Source organism: Pelecanus crispus, chromosome 6 (assembly GCF_030463565.1).
Source record: "Pelecanus crispus isolate bPelCri1 chromosome 6, bPelCri1.pri, whole genome shotgun sequence".
Lineage (NCBI taxonomy): Eukaryota > Metazoa > Chordata > Aves > Pelecaniformes > Pelecanidae > Pelecanus > Pelecanus crispus.
The window spans coordinates 62,999,317-63,014,308 of record NC_134648.1 but is presented as its reverse complement, the minus strand read 5'-3'; the positions used below and the strand labels follow the sequence as shown (position 1 = coordinate 63,014,308).

The 14,992-nt window shown below is 38.6% G+C and overlaps 1 protein-coding gene across 1 annotated transcript in view; it reads right to left on the bottom strand.

Moving 5' to 3' along the window:
- Nucleotides 1-14,992, bottom strand: part of LOC104027376 (ATP-dependent RNA helicase TDRD9) — an 89,576-nt gene that overhangs the window by 62,480 nt on the left and 12,104 nt on the right. The window contains exon 2 of the mRNA XM_075712450.1: nucleotides 4,304-4,410. Within this exon, the coding sequence (XP_075568565.1) occupies nucleotides 4,304-4,410 (107 nt within the window). The remainder of the gene's footprint in view (nucleotides 1-4,303; nucleotides 4,411-14,992) is intronic.

Here is a 14,992-nt window from a genome sequence, read left to right as displayed (position 1 = left end):
CTTTAGAGAAACGCATCACTTCTGCAAATACAGAGGCATCTACAGATTCAAGGAGCTACAGGACTACAGACTCATCAGCAAGAAAGGCATAAATTTTCACTTTTTCAATTGCTTATACTTTCTGGAAAACATTAAGACTGGGACAACAAACCCAACTGGTGCACGCCTTTGTAAGGCATCATGCTCAAACATGCACCTTGAATTATGACATATAGAGAATGCAGGATACTTCCAACCTGAAACAGCAAATTGAGGAAGCATGCAACCACCCACCATGCTGTTTTATGACAAAGTATTTCTGTGTATAAGAAGCATTAATGCTAATCCAGAATAAATAATGATATTCATTTCTCTATTCAGCATCAGTGTAAAAAGAAACTGAAAACTCAGTTATGGGAAAGATGAATTTGCCTGTTCACTTCCTTTTCAATTATTATTAAAGTTCTGTACAGATGTGTTGACTGCTGTGACTAGAACAGTCTATTGCCCATAGAAAGAGCAACTTTCCAACATCTCAGTTATCGTAGCCCATAGAGCAGATGTATTCCTTCTGGTACCTGTTTCCTGAATTGAATTTGAAGAGATCCTTTAACAAAAGATTAGATTTTTGTATTCACCAGTTCTGGGAGAAGAGATTATACAGCTGGATCTTGGAATCTGCCACTAATCAAATTAAGAGGAGATGCATAAACAGATATATACTTGGAAGTGCTGGTCAGGCGAGTCAAACGAGATGCTTACTATGTCACTTATCATTCTTCTGCTGAGCTACAAACACATAAAGGAATTAATTACAGTTAGCAAGCAAGCTCATGGGAAAGGAAAGCCACAGGAAACAACCAGGCTCCAACACCGAGCCACAAAGCATAAGGACTTCACAGTAAGTCATGATACTTCAGTCATAATGCAAAGTACATGAAGTTGCTGCTGACTGAGCCCTGAAAAGCTTAATCCAGAGCCTGGGCAAAGCAATTATTTCTCCTGACTGGAGCAAACAGGCTAAGTTTTCTGTGTCTTGAAGTCTTGACTGCTAAAGGATGCCCTCAGGTAACATTAAAATTCCTAAGAAAACACCATACTTACTTAGTCTTTGCATTCTGTTCTCCATTGCAATCCTCTTCAACTTGCACATATTTTGAATACAAAAGTATTTGGGATGAAGATTTGTGCTATGATTAATTTTCCTGGCATGCATCTGTTCTGAATCCGAAACATTTAAGGAACTCTGTAACTTAAGTTTTTTATATTTCAGAAACCCGATCAGAAACAATGTTTAAATTGTTTCTTCTCTATAAGCAATTACTTCACCTGGGACCTAGAAGATCCCCAGAAAAGATCTACTTAATGGTGTGAAAATAATGAAGACAGAAGAGGAAAAAAACTTGCCATCCACAAAACTACATGAAAATGATGATATAGGTGTCCTAAAAAAAAAAAAAGGGGGGGGGGGGGTGTCATTAAGGATTCTAGAAGCTTTCTTAAGAGTAAAACTTAGTGCATACAGTTCACAATACCCAGATTTGGGGATAAAAACCCCAAACCCACAACAAACCCCACCCAAAACAAAAAAACAACTATCCATTTTCCACAGAATGCTTCAAGTAGGCAAATATCCCATACACATAGCTCTGCAAGGTTTCCCTCTGCACAAAATCCTGTGACCTCACTGAATCAAAGGTGTGCGTAAGTCTGACGCCGAAACAGCCAGTACTGTCATGGTTTAGCCCCAGCCAGCAACTAAGCACCATGGTGAAACTAGCCTGATGGGCCAGGGAAGAAGAACTGCTAATGCTCTACTTGTTTGGGCTAACAGTTGTGACAAAGTATTTTCTTCTGCTTTTATTTAATCACTTCAACTTCCTTTTCACAACAGTATCAGTTCTACCATGTTCTGTAGAAGCCAGAAGTACAGTTCCCTGACGACTTCAGTTTTCCCGATAGAGAGGCAGATTAGGCATTTGTATTTGTCCCCTCAGTATAAAAGTACATGCTCTTTCAAAGCAACTGGAAAGCATGAAATTTAAACTCAAAAGAACTTCATAAAACACCAAGACACAAGCAAACACAACAGTTTCAGTAACTCTGTAAGATTTACAATAGGCTGTCAATTTATATGGAAGATATCATCTACAGTTAGAACAGCAATTCAGAAAGAAAGAAAGAAGGAAGGAACAGAAGGAGTACCAACTCTGAAACCTTCAGGGCAAATCAGCTTCTCATTCCCACGTTGTGCTACTTAATTCTTGACTACGTTTGCACTCAACGTAGCTAGAGTGGTAGGGCCTGGTCTAGAGAAATCCTTGATCATTTATGACAGTTTTTCATGTTCTTAAATCAAACATGCACTTCCAGATTGATATAGCTGATAGTTACACATGGGTCTTGGAGCTCTTGAAATCTGCATGAGGAACATGTTACCATTTGAGAATAGCAGTGTCATTAACAACACACACATTTATAAGCCATAAAATTAACATTACAAGTCTCATGCTCACTCACTAAGCTTCTTTATTATATTATCTTAACATAATATTCCTGAATCTGTCTGTAAGTCAAAGTTGACAGCAACAAGAACCAGGATTTTCTGAAGTTTTTGTGTTATTCTACATCTAGGTGGTATATGGCAGCTCGGTCTCAGAATGCCACAGGGATCTTCCAGTCCCATCACTATCCAGTCTGCTTAGAGTCCGCCACTGGAACGCACCCAGCTGGGAGCAGAGCGCTGACCAGAGGAGGCAGGCATCAACACCGCATGGAACAGCTCCTGAAGCAACTGAGACTCCAGACCAGGACACGGACAGAGTAGGAAGAGGAGGGAAAAAAGGGACAGAGGAAAACATCTAATAGATTAATAATAAGAATATGTATATGCTAATATTTTAGTAATTTTTTTAAGGTTGGTTGTTAACTAGATGCTGTTTAAGTAAGTTACAACTGGAAAGCAAGAATAAGTTTCAGAAGGTATAAATTTCAAAGACAAACATTTTAGGGTAGACCAAGAGAAAATAGGTGTTTATAAAACAAAGTACCAGGATGACTATGCAGAAGTATTTCTTAACAAGCCTAACTTGCAACCCTGTTTCTTTTATCAGAGGAACATTGCTACTAGCATCAGTTGCACTCAAAATTAAGCAGGCCACCAGTGCTGCTAAATTAAGTTGCTAGCCTACCTTAAGCAGAATTCTGATTTAATAGCTGAAGGACATTAAATGATTTATAGTACTTACTTGAATTAATCAATACCACTATACTTTTAAAGAAACATCTAAGGAACTTATGCTTAGTTAACTCGTTGCTGTCCTTCCTTCCCTAGTGAAGCACAGGAAAACAATGGACCACCACATTCCTGAACTACAACATTCAAAGCTTCTTCCAGTCCCTTTATTCCCCCATTTTCACCTTTCAATACCTCCTCCTCTCCCACAAATTTTATATAATGTCAAGCAAACAAGAGACAGTATTTTGTGGTTAGGACAGCTGGTCAGATGCACTGCATGTGCTGGACAGGCCAACTGCACTTACTGACTCTCAGCTGATGACAGACCAAACAAATGGCTTCATCACCTACTTGAGTTCCAGAGGTCATATAATTTGCAGAAGCGTTGAAAGACAGTAATTTCTAGAAAATTTCTCAATTTGTCAAATTCTGGTACAACAAAGGTATACAAAAAGTATTACAGAGCATGACATGCAGAACAGACAAAACACATAAATGTCCTTTTCTTAGGAAAGCAGCTACATGAACAAATCTGGAAATTAATAGGCACAGTAAGAGTTTGAAGCTGAGCTGTCCTGACAAGTGAGTCAGCCTCATACTGCTTTTACCAGAGCTCCTAGGAAAGAAGTGCAATCAAATTTCTCTCTGAAGGCAGTTCAAAGCAACAGTCAAGTATACACAGGAATAACAACATGGATAGAAAATGGGAAAACAGAACAGAGAAAGACATTAATCCAATGAGGGATGTCTTTTCCTTGCAGATCTATTTCAATCATATATCTACATTTATCAATACAATAAACTAGATGTATGCACATATATCTATGCAACAGCATTACACATTGTGGTTTCCAGAAAATAAGGTGTTTACTTGTTAATACCATGCCTTATACAAAACAAACAAATGCACATACAGCATTAAACAATCGAGAAATACACAGTAAGGTTTTATAGTTTTGTTTAGGGCAGGAGATAGGAGGAAAGACCACAGGGAGGAAAAGGACAGGTATATCTGAGTTTATAACTGGAACCAATGTATACATCCTGTATATATACACATATGAACCAATTTTTTTTTTTTTTTACCTGGTTTATAGACAAGCTGATAATTTTCAACTACATCTAGCTCTTGGGCCTCTGCTTGCCTGTGTTTTTCAGCATATTCAGTTCCAACACTCTCTGTGATTGGTAGCCTGAAGAGGAAAGAAATGACAAATCAATAAATGCTTCCTAATCTAACTGTCATGGATATCTCTGAGAATAACAGCATTATACAGTAAGTTCAGAGTCTCCATGTCATGCCAGAACTACTTCAATGAACAAACTTCAGAAATAAACTTTGTCTCTGCAGTTAGATACTAGCCTGAGGAAAGTGCCACTGTAAATCTTTTTGTTGAGATTCAAAAAACATTGAGCTTCCGAAATATCACCCTTTAAGTTTTTAATATCTAGGAATTTCTCTCCTAATGAAAGTCTACGATTTCTTCTGAACAAAGATGAAATAACTCTGTTTCACCAATACTTGACACAATACAATCAGAAAAAACACATGCAATTCTTGCATGATTCCCTGGAGACAGGGGAAGTAGACAATCACCTCACTGCTTTAAGGAAAGAACTTTCGTCTTTGAGCCAAGAGATGATGGTGGCTGGGGTAAAAAAAAAAAAGAAATTAACACAATCACCTGATCAGTGAATTTTATGGAAATTTATTACACACAAGACAAAGTCTATCTATGACATAAATAGAATAAAATTGGATTAAAAAAAATTCTCTTCTCCATAGACGGTGTGAAGAAAGCCACATGGATTTCACTAGAGAATAAAGTAGCATATATACAATGCTTGCATGATTATTAAATCATAACTAAATGTAGAAGAGTTTTGGACACAGTAAAAGCTCTCACCCCTCCCTTTTTTTTTTTTTTTTTTTGATAAACAAAATACAAACTAGAAGTCAAAACTATGGTTTTGCACTTTAATTTAAGCTCTGGACCCAGCATAAACTTTTGCTATGCAATAATTTGCTAATGCACAGCAAATCTGTTTCTCTGTAGGTGTATCTTTGAGACACTTTATAAAAGGATACTGCTGCAGAAGTGTCTATTTCTTGACCCAAATAATAAGCAACACTGACTCCTAAAACAATTAAGCTGAAAACAAGAAGAGATTTTTCACATAGCACTGTGTCACATAGCTCTCATCGCAGAGTAACTCACACTATCTTGATGCCACCGAGCACCCACCTTCTCTAACAAGGCAAACTCTGTGCCAGCTTGGCTCTGCTACAGAGCACTCATTCAGATCAGTCATTATTTCCTCCTACAGGAAACACCAAGTATTTGTCACCTACTGCTGCCAACAAACCAAGAAATGGCTTCTTATCCTATGTTAACAATATTTTAGGCACAGAGCTAAGGCAGTTTTCTCCTGGATCTCAAGTATCTCTTAACACAGGGTTCAACTGCACAATCGCTACGTGAGCAACGGCTGCCTACTTGCAGCAAGCGGACTACAACGCTTTTACCGCTCTAACCCTTCTGAAACAGCTGGGACAGGGAACACTCCACGACAGGCCTGAATCCAAGGTACAATTTGGAAATGTTCATACCCATCATGCCAGACTGCTTAAGTAGGTTATTCCACTGAATGTATATTAAACACAAGTAAAACAATGAAGGTATCAAAGTCAAGCATTCAGTAGTTGAAAATAACATAATTAAGCTTGGCTGCACAATCTCAATTTGGCAGCATTGTACGCACATAGTATACAGATTTTAGTGATATAACCAATTATTTTTCATTTCTGTAAGACCACAGCCTCACTGAGTGCACTGGACACACATCTTCTGACAATAAAACCTGGTTATGCAGTAAATACAACTTGTCCCTCAGTCCTCCAGAAGAAAATAAGCTGTCTGATCAAGACAGTAAATGCAGTCATGGAGGAGCAGGTATTACCCGACTGTCAGAGCCCTGAGCATCAGCAAGGAAATCACTTCAACAAAAAACTTCCACTGAGGGGTAGGGGCTAAGGCTGAGAAAATTAGAACTGTGTTCCACATTTGCTGTAAAGACCTTGCAGAAGCATGAGTATTTAAGCAGCAGCTGAAGTCAGCTAAGAAATAGTTTTATGTAATACCACATATATTAAACTAAGTGCTCCTGGAGATGGAGTATTAAGCATTTCAAAATGGACTCACAGATGTATGTATGTGCTTTTGACCTTTGCTTGTACAGCTCCAGTAAAACGAGGACAGTATGACCTCGGTGATTTGAGAGAATACATTAATTTTTTTTGTTTGGACTTTTTCTTTCAGAAATTAGGTTTTCTGTCTTCAGAAAACAGCATGCAGTAAATAAACCTCAGGCTACACAATGAATAAAGAAAATATTTAATAGCCAGTCATTAAGAATGAACATTGCTCACTCGATGCACTGAATAAGGCTACAGGGTTGGGAAAAATCATATGCAATTTGAAAACTACATATGGAATGAACAAACGCCCTTCATTACATCACTTCTCAATGTTTTAATGCTGAACTTTGCAGCTTTAATAAAATAAAAAGCTTACAGAATAATGTTTTTTGTTGGTTTTTTTTGGGGGGAGGGGGGCGTTTGGGGTTTTTTTGCTTGGTTGGTTGTTTTTTTTAACCCAAAATGAAAAAAAAAAATCATTATGAAGCCCTCTGGCGCTCTCCTAAGTCATCAGAACGATACAATCCTTTCAAGTAATCATTAATAAGCCAGCAGTAGGAGGTATCATCCTATATATACCAGGACAAACAGAAAGGGATGGAACATTTTTTCTAATGAGTTTCAACAAACATTTGCTGACAGCACAGGAATGACAAGATTGAGAAAATTCAAATCCATTCCAGGCTAGGAAAGGACAACACCAATGAAGGGACTTTTCTGGATTCTACTTATGAAGCATGTCCAATACACCAGTTATCTCTTCCCCATTTCTATTCCCTCTGACACAGTGAAAACCCACATTTCAGTACACCTGCCCTGTTAGAGCATTTGATTGGGACACAATCTTTTAAGATAGGTCTTACTTGGGTTTAAAGGAAAATTCAGTATCATAAACACAAAATTAAATACAGCTGCCGCTTCAGGGGAATTACAAGAAGGGAAACACAGTTTAACACCAGAAATTGTAGACACATCCAATTGGAAATGCTCTCATACACTGAGGGTGCCCTTCTTTAAATAAATTCAGCTAGAGAAAGGTCTTCCTTTTCTTCAAGCTATAGAATGACCTCTAGTAAGTCAACAAGGCCATCATAACAGAGTACACTTGGTAAATTTTTGTATTCGAGCATTTGAAATATTAACCAAAGCATTTTTGCATACACTTAAGTTATCAAAAATAGAATCAATTGCCCAACCTCAGCCCTAACTGCGACAAGTAATTTATCTGGCTCTTTTTGGTGACATACATTACAATGCCAATGCATACACTGAAGACCAGTTATGTCCCTCTCTAGAAGTGATGTTTTAAAAAAGCCTTATTAAATGAACAGATACATACAGTCTTATTCCCTGGAAAACTAACACTGCTTACACAGCAAACCTGATTGTATAACGAAAATATTTAAGTATGTCATGAAATTCCAAGGATTAAGATGCTTCCTTATCCAATTTCAGATAATTTTCTATTAACTACTTAATTTTGGGTAGAAGCTCCTATTCAAGGCCATATAGCTTCAAGAACATTTCCATCTTAGAGACAAACAACTGAAAAATCAAAATGTTCTAGGGCTATGTTTTTAAAAATTCTTATAGATGTACTTTTTGCTTATTTATGTTCTGCCTCATTTGACACAGAAATCCCTGTTCACATGAGACTGGGAGATGAACAAAAAACTACTGTGACTCATTTCACAGATCAGAAGAGAAGGACTGCCCTAAGTCATGGCTGCTATCACACACACAAGCTGTCCACCTACTTAGAAGTCTTTGTGGGGGGAAGGAAATCACTTCAAAAAACACTTAGCCCTATAGCATACAGAGCAATATTTTGCTGTACAATTTTAGTATGATATATACAGTAGACTGTTTCAAAGTCTCTTTTCTGAAACTAAAATAATGTGACACTTTACATAACTGAACATTTGCCATGACAATAAATAACCTTCCACTGGGTTTACTGAAGGACGTACTAAAAATTACTTCCCTTTTAACTGGCAGTTGGCATTCTATACTTTTAGAAGACTGGTCTTACCTGCAGAAATACACTAACTTTAAAGAAATAATGTACTGTCATTCAAAAACCATAATGTTTTGGTTGCAAAACCAGAAGATTACTAATAGAATTCAGAATAAGTGAAAACTGTTAAATACTAAACTACACATTTTACAAAGTGGTTTACAGATTATTTTAAGAATCTAAGAATCAGTGAGGTGTATGCTTTTTTCCAGTCAACAGAGCTGTTCTAAAACGATAATTAGCTAGATACAGTGATACAGTCTTCATATATGGGCATCTTAAAGGCTTGCACTGCTCTTCCTCACAGCAGTTATTCAGAGCTCCTGCTTTAAAACCTTAACTAGCTGGAGAGAGGGGGAGAGAGAGGGAGGGAGCGCACTAGAACTACTTTGCAAAATCCTGAAAAACTCAAATGCAAACGTTTGGATTTGAACAGACTATGTAAACTCAGTATCTCAGAAATATTTCTTCTATGTCAAACTAATAGCTCTGTAAGACCTTCCATCTTCCACCTTACCCATAGTTAAAATCCAAGAAAAATAACAACTACAAATGCCAGGATGAAACAGCCCAAATCCTCAAATTTACTGTCTACTGGTCTGGGATTTTATACCAGTGAACCACTGGGCTTCAAAGAACTGGACTCTTCTTGGAGATGAGCTGGTGATGAGCTCCTCTTTCTGCAGCCATAGCTCAAGGGATGTTTGGAAGAAGGCAGCTATTACCTGTGGCAGATGGTGACAAGCCACACAGCAATTACCCCTCCACCACACATAAAACAGTTAATTTTGCAAATGAATGTTGTTGTAATTAGTTATGAATTAGAGGTTCGATGGGTGTTCATGTTTATTAACTTAAACCAAAAGCACAGTTCCTCTACCAAACATTGTTTCTGATCCTTTAGCAACATTCACAAAACATCTACACTCCTTAAGACTTCAGAATTCATCCCTTCCCTCTAACCACAAAGGCAAGGAACTTGGCCAAATAGCAATAATAAAAAAAACCCCACCACCAAAAAAACCCAAGAAACAAAACACCAACAACCCATAACAAGAAAATCAAAACAAAAGCATTTCGTTATCCACTTGGTAAAATTCAGCTTAAATAAATCTCTGAATAAAATACAATGCAAGTAAGAGACTGCACTGAATTAAAAAAATATCTGTGAAGACTAGTATCAAATGCGAGATCCCCTCAATTTCAAACTGATGCCTGTAACTCCTCTGCCTGTTAGTAAAGTGTCACCAGCACCAGAGACATCAATGCTACAGACAAGACCAACAGGCAGAAATCAGCTTCAAACATGTCCTTATTTTGTTCATCACAGCAACAGAAGTACAATGATAGCTTACACAACTTTGTCAGTTCACACTGTTAAAAGAGAATTATTACTGTTGTTAGCTGTCACAGCAAAAGACCAAACAAGAAGCCTTACCAAGAGGCCTCTCATGTAGGCTCACAGTTAAGTTTTGCTCGTAGTTGTTAAAAAGCAAAAGCAGTAGTCAAACACTGTCTTAGGCGATCAGAGGAGGTAGACTCACCATCTGTCTGCAGCCTGAAACAGCTACAAGTTGTTCTGTCAAATCAAAAGAAAAATGCACTGCAAAGTTGATCATTAAATCCAAAGAGCGGGGCTGCGTTTATAGATGAAAGCAAATCATCTGACCTGCTAGCTACAGATAGCTACAAAAATGGAATCTCGCTTTTCTCAGATGACTGGTAGCATTGGTAACTGTTCGGGGCCTGGCTGGGATAGAGTTCATTTTCTTCATAGCAGCTCTATGATGCTGTGTTTTAGATTTGTGACCAAAACAATAACCCTAAACTACGAATGTTTTAGTTATTGCTGAGCATGTTTGCCCAGCATCAAGGCCTTCTCTGTTTCGCACACTGCCCCCCCAGCGAACAGACTGGGGGGTGCGCAAGAGGTTGGCATCAGACACAACCAGGCAGATAACCCAAACCAACCAAAGAGATATTCCATGCCATATAACATCATGTTCAGCAATAAAAAGGAAAAAGGGGGGTTTCAGTTAGGTTTGCCATCTATTTCTCAGGAACTAGCTGGGCATTGGTCTACCCGTGGGAGGCAGCACGCGACTGCCTTTGCATCACTTGTTTTTTCTCACTTCTTCCACTTCTTCACTTACTAAACAGCTTTTATCTTGACCCCAAGTGTTCTTGCTTTTACTCTCCCATTCCTCTTCCCCCATCCCACTGATGGTGAGCAGGGAGTAAGCGAGGGGCTGTGTGGTGCTTAGCTGCCTGCTGGGCTTAACCCACAACAATAAAGTATCAGCCCTTCTGTAGTGGTTTAGCCCCAGCCAGCAACTCAGCACCACGCAGCCGCTCGCTCACTCCCCCTACCCCGATGGGATGGGGGAGAGAATCGGAGGAGTAAGAGTGAGAAACACTCCTGGGTTGAGATAAGAACAGTTTAATAATTGAAATAAAGTAAAATAGTAATGCTAATAGTAACAGTATAATAATGATAATAATAATAATGATACACGAAGCAAGTGATGCACAATGCAATTGCTCACCACCCGCCGACCGATACCCAGACAGTTCCCGAGCAGTGATCCCTGCTCCCTGGCCACCCCCCCCCAGTTTATATACTGAGCATGACATCATATGGTATGGAATAGCCCTTTGGTCAGTTTGGATCAACTCTTCTGGCTGTGCCCCCTCCCAGTTTCTTGTGCGCCTGGCAGAGCATGGGAAGCTGAAAAAGTCCTTGACTAGCATAAGCAGTACTCAGCAACAACTAAAAACATCAGCATGTTATCAACATTCTTCTCCTACTAAATCCAAAACACAGCACTATGCCTGCTGCTAGGAAGAAAATTAACTCTATCCCAGCCGAAACCAGGACACCTTCACAGAAAATCCAAGGCAGTAAACCATAGTATGTGACTGTAATACCCACAGATGCTAACAAAGAAATATGGAACGCATACCACCATGCCAACGTGTTGAAATGCTAGCTAGCTAGCAATTGTTATGACCTGCTATCAACATTTTCGGTCAGATAAGAATTATGGTAATTTCTTAGACTCACTATGAGTCTCATTCATGAAGAGACACAGACTTCCTGCCGCTTTCAACTGCAAGACTTAGTAGCATCTCAGATGGAACAGATGCCATAAAATCTTCCAAAGTAAAGAAGCAGCAGCTTCTCCTCCACCTGTTCGCACCATTTGTCACTTTGCTGCTCATATCAGTGCAATATTTGGTTAAACTGAAGTGTTTTTGAAAGGTTGGTTTCATTTTTACCTAGAATCACTTCAATGAAGCAGTTCAACAGCACAGCCCCATGGCACAAGATGACAGGAGAGCTAACTGCTGTGGAGCACCAACAACTTCTCAAATTGGCTGTCAAAAAAAAAGCATATTGTCCAACAGCACACTCAATCAGCTCAAACAAGTATTTAATTTGTATTTCTTACAGATAGGCACAGTAGTAGCTCCAGGTTTAACTAGGCTGCTTTTTTATTATAGGACCTGGTTGTCAGTTTAGGAAGTTCCTTTGCATATGTGATGTTAAGACACATACATTAAGACTAAAGTCTTCTTGCTGTACTTGGAGCTGACTTCCATTTGCAGCTTTTTTCTCCCAGAATACAGTTACAGAACAATACTTGTTCATAAGAAAACACTACACTGGAAAAACATCAGATCCCGAGAAAACTTTTCTTCTTTGTGAGAATTTCAGATTTTGCAAGAATGGTAAGTCTGTTTCAAGAATATGCCTTCTGCATTACAGCAAATTATTTATTACAGTAGCATTGAAATGTCAGCATCAGGATATAAAACTTACTTAACCACACATCATGCAAATACCTAAGTTTCCTGTGCTAAAGAGATTATTTTACTTAATTTTTTTAAAAAGGCTTTCAAGCGATTTCAGAAAGCATCAGACAGGACAAAATAAAACATCTTCTGTCACCTCTTAGCTAAGAAATATCACCTTGCCATAAACAGTCCCATCTTCTAAAGTAGTTGGTATTAAGGGTAGTTATGATGATTTTCAAGTAAGAATCCACTTTCCTCTAATGCTACTGCTTATACTAGAGCAAGTTTCCTGTAAACATCCACAAAACCACCTCAGTGTTATTCTTCAAGTACTCCTTTGGAGTTATGCTTCGCCATTGTATCAACAAAGCCAAAATCCAGGTATATTCAGCACCCTCAGAACATGCATCCCATGTTGACTCATTCTGTTTCCCTGTGGTAAGTTTCAGCTGTTTAAACCCATATGTTGTCTGTTGTACTTACATCACAACTGTACATAAATATTCTTACAACTACAGATAGTCCTGCTATGCCTTCAACATAGAGCTGAGGGCTCCTAGCTGGTAACATACGAAGCTGCAAGAGTACTGACAAGGAGAGATTCAGAGGTTTTAACCTTGAAGAACTTTAAAAGCAAGCAATACTTCTAATTTAAGTAAATGCTAAATCTTTGCAGCCTCAGACCAGTTATTTGATCCCAGAATATCTTAATCGTCAAGTTCCCCCTCACAACTGTGATGTCAAACAGAAAGAGGCAAAAGAGGAATTCCTAGAACAGATGAGACATGTTGAGTACCAGTCATTTTCAGGTTAAAGATTAGAGCCATGAACTGGACTTCCACGCCTTCACACCAAGCCACACCCTTGGCTGAACAAAACCACTTTGAAACTGAGGGTTCTCACAGCAAGTGTCAGGTTTAGATGCATCTCTTCAGTACAAAACACATCCAGAACGTAACCGCCACCATGGATGCAGCACTGTCTTAGGAGGAATTCTTTACAGATGACATGTGCTAATACCACACCAGATTGATGCTCCTTTCCCCTCAGCCAAGTAAGAACTAGTAACAGACTCCCTAAATAAGCCTCCTTCTAACCAGAATGAATCAAGCAGTAAATGGAAAGATGCCTCATATTTAATTTAAGGATGAAAAAAAAAAATAAACAGAGCACATGGCCCCAGTAGGAACTGTTCTGCCATGTGCACCAGGCCATGCTCGTTATTCTGAATGGTGATCCACAGTCAGTCATTGTGAAGATCACCTTCTAAATTAGAGCCTGTGTCTATGTTTACTGAAGCCCGTAGGGGAAAAACCCCTACAACTTTCCATATTAATCTATTCTAGAGTAATTTCATGGAAATAATGCTTACTTTGTGTACTCACATAACTATGGGAATGTAAGTTAAGCTACCTAAACAATTCCTCGCTTCTGTATTTGTAAGCCAAATGTCATGAAACCAGCACAGCTAAAAGCCATAGGGAAACCAAATATATCCACCATAACTCACAAGAAATCCTCACCATAACAAAGCAGAGTCACTATCGCAGACATGCATTTAGATTGTTCCATCATTTCACGTGCGGTTGTCTTCACTCACCTGTACTGATGCAAAAGTTTAACAACCTCCTTACACACGACCTCTGCCATGCAAACTTTTAGATTGCCTACCTCTATTCAACCACTCCAAGCGAAGCATTTATTCTTCATATGGTCTGAAGACACAGGAGACACAAGTCAACACATCTAGCTCCATGGCCATGCAATCAGCGCTTCTCCACAGGCCTCTGTTTCCACTGTTACTTCAGAAAAAGGCTTCTGAGAGGTACATGAGTATTTAACTTACATAGCTAGAGTAATCTGCAGTGGAAACCATACACACAGTGCAATACAATCATCTAGTTATTGCTTATGGAATTGCTAAAAAAAGTATTTTGTATTCTCTTAAGAAAGAAGAAAAATGAGATGTTCCTCTTTTCTCTTCCCTTCCTCTAACATCTCCACAAACCAGGTTACACAGTCTCCTAGCCAACTGCTTAAGTGAGAAACATCTTTGCAAACTGGTAGGATTGACAATTAGTTCAAAAAGTAAGAGCTGTTTGATGTGAACTTCCCATTTACTTGGGGCTGGGTGCAGAATAATGAGTATAGGAGAAAGAGGAAGACATGCACACTTTGGAATACATTGTTTTGGTACCAAGAATAAAAATAAGCTATCACCAAGTTTTTTAAAAAGTCTGTTCTGTACATAGCCATTTTAAAATGGAAAGAAATAACCTGTGTGTCTTACATGCAAGGCAAGAGATCCCATTTTATCCACTGGCTGCCACCTTTATTTCCTCATTTACCCAATCAATTTTCAATTAGTGTGCGCTCTTGAAAGGCTATTGTTTCGGAATAAGGCTCTTTGCTGATGATCCTGGACTCATCATAGTAAGAAAGGAAAGACCACTAAAACTGTCTGAATTGACTGATGAAAGGAAATCTGCACTTTGGCTCCAGCAACAATTGCTGCTCCCTCAGTTCAATTTGAGAACAGCATCAGAAAACAAGCCTAAAATACGTGACAGAAAAAGGAATGGTTATCTTAAGAAAAGCGTAAGAAATGCTTATATGAAAAGACACCCTTTCTGATTTACCTACATAAGTGGAGATATCATTCACTGCAGTTCAAAGACAATTAAGTTATAGAAACAACAGATGCTTCAGGAATTCATCACATTCCTTGCCTGTAAAATCAGGAAAACAACATAAAATAAGG